This window comes from Homarus americanus, unplaced genomic scaffold (assembly GCF_018991925.1).
Source record: "Homarus americanus isolate GMGI-L3 unplaced genomic scaffold, GMGI_Hamer_2.0 scaffold24922, whole genome shotgun sequence".
Classification (NCBI taxonomy): Eukaryota; Metazoa; Arthropoda; class Malacostraca; order Decapoda; family Nephropidae; genus Homarus; species Homarus americanus.
The window spans coordinates 5,511,511-5,518,540 of record NW_024722610.1 but is presented as its reverse complement, the minus strand read 5'-3'; the positions used below and the strand labels follow the sequence as shown (position 1 = coordinate 5,518,540).

Sequence of the window (7,030 nt, the reverse complement as noted above, 5' to 3'; positions counted from 1 at the left end):
GCTTCCAAAACTGAATTAGTTGCCATACTCACAGCTATTAAATTCATTGAAACCACTGTTACTGACAGTCTCATCATCACTGACTCTCTATCCTCACTACTTGCCCTTGGTACCCTCGACTCAGGTTGTCACGCTCTTGCCTCTGAAGCCAGACACAAATATATGCGTGCCTTGTTGACCGGGGTGTCAAGGTCAAACTGTTGTGGATCCCCTCTCACATAGGCCTCATAAAACATGACAGAGTTGATGCCCTCGCCAAACTCGCGTCTAACAAAGACACCGTTGAATACAATTTGGGTCTGTCAAAAAGAACCCTTAAAACTGTAATTAGGAAAGAACTTATTGATGAGTTTGACGCAAGTAGACAAGTGCAAACAGGCACTAGTCGATCCATAGGTTACCATGATGAGATGTATCAAGTGAAACATGTATATGGAGCAAGTAACAAGATCACTAGATTACAAGATGTTGTAACCGCTAGATTAAGGTTAGGATATAAGTACCTTTGGCAGTATGTTCCTCAAGCAGATGTAAACAAAACTAACTGTAAAGTGTGTGGCCATACATATGGCCACACACTTGAACACTACGTCCTCGACTGTGTGAAGATAGAACCTTTTAGGGACAGGTCCAATCACACTGTGTGTGAAATGGCACAATACTTCATCTCTAATGGCAAGATAGCCGATATATTAAGATTGTATCCACTTTTTTGCACTTAGTAACTCTATCAATTCTCATGTACAGAACCAAATACGCAATGTGCTTGAATACCTCTCACGTAAATGTGAATAACAAAGTGTGAGGCCAGACATACTGCCTCACACGCCTGTACTCACGCATTTGTGAATAAGTTACCCTTTATGTATAGAACTAAACAAATAATGTAATGAAATACTGTGTAACATTCAGTGTCATAATATCCTGACAACGGGGGTTAATTATTATAACCCTTTGTAAACCCTACTCTGTAATCCTTTTGCGCTTCCGCTCACAGGATGAGTGTGGGGTGCACAATAAAGTAGCCGCTGCAAGCGGCAAAATCAAAATCAAATCAATCTAAAACACCCACAACAGCCACCACTAAAACACCGACAACAGCCACCACTAAAACACCCACAACAACCACCACTAAAACACCCACAACAGCCACCACTAAAACACCCACAACAGCCACCACTAAAACACCCACAACAGCCACCACTAAAACACCCACAACAGCCACCACTAAAACACCCACAACAGCACACACATAAAAACACTAAAACACCAACAACAGCCACCACTAAAACACCCACAACATACCACTAAAAACATCCACAACAGCGACCACTAAAACACCCACAACAGCCACAACTAAAACACCCACAACAGCAACCACTAAGACACCCACAACAACAACCACTAAAACACCAAACAACAGTAACCACAAAACACCCAACAGCCACCACTAAAACACCCACAACAGCCACCACTGAAACACCCACAACAGCCACAAAACACCACAACAGCCACCACTAAAACACCCACAACAACACCACTAAACACCCACAGCCACCACTAAAACACCCACAACAGCCACCACCCAAACACCCACCACCACTAAAACACACAACACCACCACTGAAACACAACAGCCACCACTGACCAACACCGACAAAGTAAACTAAGACACCCACAACAGCCACCACTAAAACACTAACCACTAACACCCACAACAGCCACCACTAAAACACCCACAACAGCCACTCACCCACAACAGTCACCACTAAAAACACCCACAACAGCCACCACTAAAAACACCCACAACAGCCACCACTAAAACACCCACAACAGCCACCACTAAAACACCCACAACAGCCACCACTAAAACACCCACAACAGCACTAAACACCCAAACACTACAGCCACCACTAAAACACCCACAACACCACTAAAACACTCACAACACCACTCATAATACACACAACTGCCACCACCCACACAGCCACCACTCACAACACCACACACACAGCCACCACCCAAACCACCACAACAGCCACCACCCACAGCAGCCACCACACACAATAACCACCACACCAACAGCCACCACACAACAACCACACCCACAGCCACCACCCACAACAGCTACCACCACCAGCCACCACACACACCACCACCCCAGCCACCACCCACAACAGCCACCACCCACAACAACACCACCTACCACTGCACCACACACACCACCCACAACAACCACACACAACCCACCACCCACAGCCACCACCCACAGCCACCACACACAACCACCACCCCACACACCCACAATACCAGGCCACCACCCACAACCACCCACCCACTCCGCCACCACACACAACAACCACCCACAACAACCACAACAACCACCACCCACAATACCACCACAACAGCCACAACCCACAACAGCCACCACTCACAACAGCCACCACACACAACAACCACCACCCACAACAGCCACCACCCACAACAGCCACCACTCACAACAGCCTCCACTCACAACAGCCACCACTCACAACAGCCTCCACTCACAACAGCCACCACTCACAACACACACAATAGCCACAAATATTTAACACTCACTGCCAGGACAGCTCATGTCCAGTATCAGTAACTCCCATCCAGTAGTCCTTCTCGTTGAGTTCTGCAAAAATGAAGGTTTTGGTCAAGGATTACTGTACTGTACTACTGTATCATACAGTATACCATACTGTACTGTACCGTGCCATACCGTACTGTATTGTGTCGTGCCGTACTGTACCGAACTGTGCTGTGCTGTACTGTACCGTGCCATAGTGTACTCTATTGTGCCGTACTGTGCTGTGCTGTACTGGTACTGTACCGTACCATATTGTACTGTATTGTGTCGTGCCGTACTGTACCGAACTATAGAACATAAGAAAATAAGAAGTCTGCAATAGGCCGGTTGGCCTGTGCATGGCAGCTCCTGTCGAGAGTTACTACCACTCTCTATCATCCATGAATCTATCTAGCCTCCTTTTGAAACTGGCACCGTACCGTACTGTGCTGTACTGTACTGTACTGTACTGTGCTGTGCTGTGCTGTGCTGTACTGTAGTCTTGTGGAATTATTGTTTGTACAGGTCCTCTACAGAATTCATAGGAGTACAGTAAACACTCGAAGATCCGTACCCGGGAAATCCGGATTTCGGAAGATCCGGACAAAATTTTGGGGGTTCTGGGCTAAGAAGCTTCCTAGAAGTTTCCCTAAGAAACATTCCTAAACCAGAGCAAAGAACAATTTAGGCCCGTAGGTGCTGCGTGACCCGTCGGTTATTTGTGTATCACTACATTAGTATTGTATTTTTGGTGTTTCTTATATCATTTATTATTAGCCGGAAAATCAGGACAATCGGCTTTTCCTGACAGGTGGTCCCCTCATTTAGTCCGGATCTTCTTGGGTTCACCGTCTTCTTTATTAGTTTATTTTTATTTATCATTGCACCATTTATCAGCTAACTGGCCATTCATGTGGTTGGTTTCTTTGTTATTTTGGTATGACCTTTATGTTGAGTGTCGGTACAGTACAGGAGCAAACCCAGAGAAAAGCTGCTACATTTGGTAGTCTCACTGGATAACATCCTTCTCATGCCTGTTCCAGGTATGGGATTGAACCCAGGACACAATAGTGAAAGATACATATGTAGGAAAATATTTTTTAGAAGTTTAAAGAAGTGTGTGTAGGAGTGAACTCTTGGGAGTATTTGCAAGATTTGTGTTTTTTGAGTCATCAGAATTCCTAGTAAGAGTGAAGGATATACTGCTGTTTATAATTCAATGGCTAAAAGGTTTTTGGAAGGATTACCTGGATGGTGAACTGGAGAGACTGAGTTTGAATATATAGATGTCTGAGATCACCTGAAGATTAAGCACCCTACCCTATTTCACCTGATGATTCAACACTGCAATTCTACCTAGGGGGTGTTAGGTTAGGTCAGGTGACTGATGTCTGGGATGTGAGGTAAATATCCTACTTTAATCCTCAAACTTTCTTTCATATCTCTTCTTCTCTTGTCTCTAATTTTACTACTGTATTTCACCTTTCTCCTTGTATATTTTCATACCCACTATTTGTTATTTTTTGTTGCCTTTGTTTTCCTCTTTCATTCTATCTGCCAGAGAAGTGTGGATCCCTGCCACAACCTGCTACTCTACTCCTTCTTACACTATGGTGATGACCTGAACCTAACCCATTAATCCCTTGTTGTCTCCATCTGCTATCCTTTCTTCCTTCGTTCCTTCTCCCTTCCCACTTACGGTTAGTGTGGAGATGGTTGAGGAGGTCTCTGTAGAAGTCGCAGTCAGTGCCCTCTTCGAACCAGAGGATGTCCCCGTGATGGCTCTGGCACACGTTCCTCACCTCTTGCATAGACCCCAAGATGAAGGGATCAATGTAGATGCAGCGTCCCCCGATGGCAGCGTAGGGGTGGATGCACTGTTGACCTGTAAGGGAGAGTAATTGAGTGTTGTAGCAATGGTGGGGATTAGAGTGGGAATGTTGGGGCAGTGGTGAAAATTGTGCACTTGTGATGGTGAGAATGTTGGAGCAGTGGTGAAGATTATGTACTTGAGATGGTGAGAATGTTGAGTTTATTGAGTAAAAATTCATACAGTGCATACATACATATACAGGTACAAAATTTACCAAGGATAATACTTATTTCCAGTGTGGTGAAGATTGTGCTGGATATGGTAATGGTAATACTTTTACTTTTACTTTTATCCTCTTCGCCACTGATCGGCTTGTTAGCCGCTTGGGCGATCGGTCACGTCTCTTTTCCTTTATATTCTTCACCAAAAGGTCGGCTCGCTAGCCGCCCGGGCGATCGGTCACGTCTCTGTCACGCACTGTTGGCAAATACTGGGCATGCACCGGCTCCTGAATGTACCTGAACCCGCTCCAGTGTTGGTCAAGTCTTCTCTTGAAAGAGCTCACACTCGGTGCCGTCACAACACTCTTTGGTAGATTGTTCCAAGAGTTTACAACCCTCACTCCGAAAAAGTTTGCCCTCACGGTTTTCTGGACTTGCGGCTTCTTCAATCTTGAGCTGTGACCCCTTGTGGGGCGAGCGTCCGCCAGCTCCAAGTAAGGACACTCAACTGAGTAGTGCCCCCTGAGATGCTTATAAACCTCAACTAGGTCCCCCCTTGCCCGTCTGTAGTATAAGCTAGGCAAGTTCAGGCGCTCCAATCTCTCAGGGTAGCTGAGGTGCCGAAGTGCAGGCACCAGTTTGGTGGCCCTCCTTTGAACATTTTCAACCAACTGACAGTCCCTAGCATATCTCGGGGACCAGATCGGGTGACAGTACTCCAGATGGGGAAGCACTTCACTCCTGAAGATCGTCACGAGGGACGGACCGTGTAGATATCTGAACGACCTTCTTATAAGACCCAATAATTTATTTGCCTGATTTTCCTTCTTCTCACAATGGCCCGAGAACTTCAGCCCATTGTCAACATACACACCTAGGTCCTTCTCACACACAGTCTCAACTAGTACATTTTCTTCATCCCGTTGGGACATATGGTACGCCTCCTTACCGTTGGTACGTCCCAGGTGCATCCTCTTACACTTCGTGACATTGAATCTCAGCAGCCATTCCTTCGACCATTCCTGGAGCCCACAGAGGTCCTTCTGCAGCTCTTCACAGTCCGCTTGGTTCTTAATGGTGGGTATGGTGGAGCAATGCTCAAGTGGTGGTGGGAATAGTGCAATGTTGTGGTTTGTTATGGTGTATCTGAACCTATTAACCTGTGAGTGGATACAAGGATGCCTCACTACATCCCTCAAACAACCTAAGAACTTTTATTTTCTTGACCACTATACAGAGGTCACAGGTCACCAACAAACCACGTGACCATTTGGAGGAGATATTATGTATTAGCTTGCGACTGATCACTTTTATAGTTTTATGTAAATACGTATACTGTATATTTTGTTATCAAGATAAACAGGCGTATTTTCACACGTGCACAGAATATTGTTATTGGCTGGTAAAGACCCAACAGGCTCTCACAAATCCAGACCAAAGTGAAGACCTATTTATCTTATCTCAACTTGTCTGTTAATTTGTGACTATACAGTAGACTGAAGGATGTGACTGAGTGGTAAATGTTCCTTAGTGCACATTACAGTACTAGGTTAGGTTAGTCTAGCAAGAGTACACTTTACGTTATCAAGTACAGTACACTCGTCTGCATCTCCCTAAGTCCATCAGTATAAGGAAATTCACAGTTTTAAGATAATAGTGAAAAAAATAAAGATACAGTAATGTGTATCTTTTAGGTAACAGTTTAGTAGCAGGTAAATCTGCTCTTAAGAGAATACAGTACTGTACTGTATTGTCTTGACTTTGGGGAAATAATACAGTACTGTATTATAATGATTTGTTATTATTAAAAAAAATGAGTAGACGAAGAAAGTCATGAGTTGTTGAATAATGTACTGTATACATATAGAATCTAGGAGAACATTGTGACTAGTTTTAAAGAAGCTTACCCATGGTGAGGGCAAATAATAATAATAAGAGGAGGAGGGGCTTACCCATGGTGAGTGCAAATAATAAGAGGAGGAGGAGAGTAGTGGCCATGCTGAGGTGTACCGTGGAGTGGGTCTAGTCCTCACCACCACCACCTTTATACCCAACAGCAGCCTCACCACCTCTTACATCATACTCCCAAATACTGTGCAGTATATGGGAATATTGTGGTCACACACACACACACACACACACACACACACACACACACACACACAACGGTAATATCTGAGTGTAAGAAACTTAAGAGCAGTATTTGTACTACAGTTATGCTCTTGCTAGTGTGTATGGATGTGATTGCTTTTGTCTATATAGATGTGTGTGTGTGTTCTGTGTACCCGTAGTTCTTTGTGTAGGTGTATGTGTGTGTGTACAGTGTATATATATATATATATATATATATATATATATATATATATATATATATATATATATATATATAACTATATATATACA

The 7,030-nt window shown here is 44.3% G+C and overlaps 1 protein-coding gene across 1 annotated transcript in view; it reads right to left on the bottom strand.

Annotated features, from left to right (window-relative positions):
• Window positions 1–6,685, bottom strand: part of LOC121862936 — a 10,592-nt gene extending 3,907 nt beyond the window's left edge. The window contains exons 1-3 of the mRNA XM_042361382.1: window positions 6,580–6,685; window positions 4,293–4,478; window positions 2,599–2,659 (exon numbers count right to left, since the gene is read on the bottom strand). Of these exons, the coding sequence (XP_042217316.1) occupies window positions 2,599–2,659; window positions 4,293–4,478; window positions 6,580–6,625 (293 nt within the window). The 5' untranslated portion in view covers window positions 6,626–6,685. The remainder of the gene's footprint in view (window positions 1–2,598; window positions 2,660–4,292; window positions 4,479–6,579) is intronic.
• Window positions 6,686–7,030: the final 345 nt, after the last annotated feature.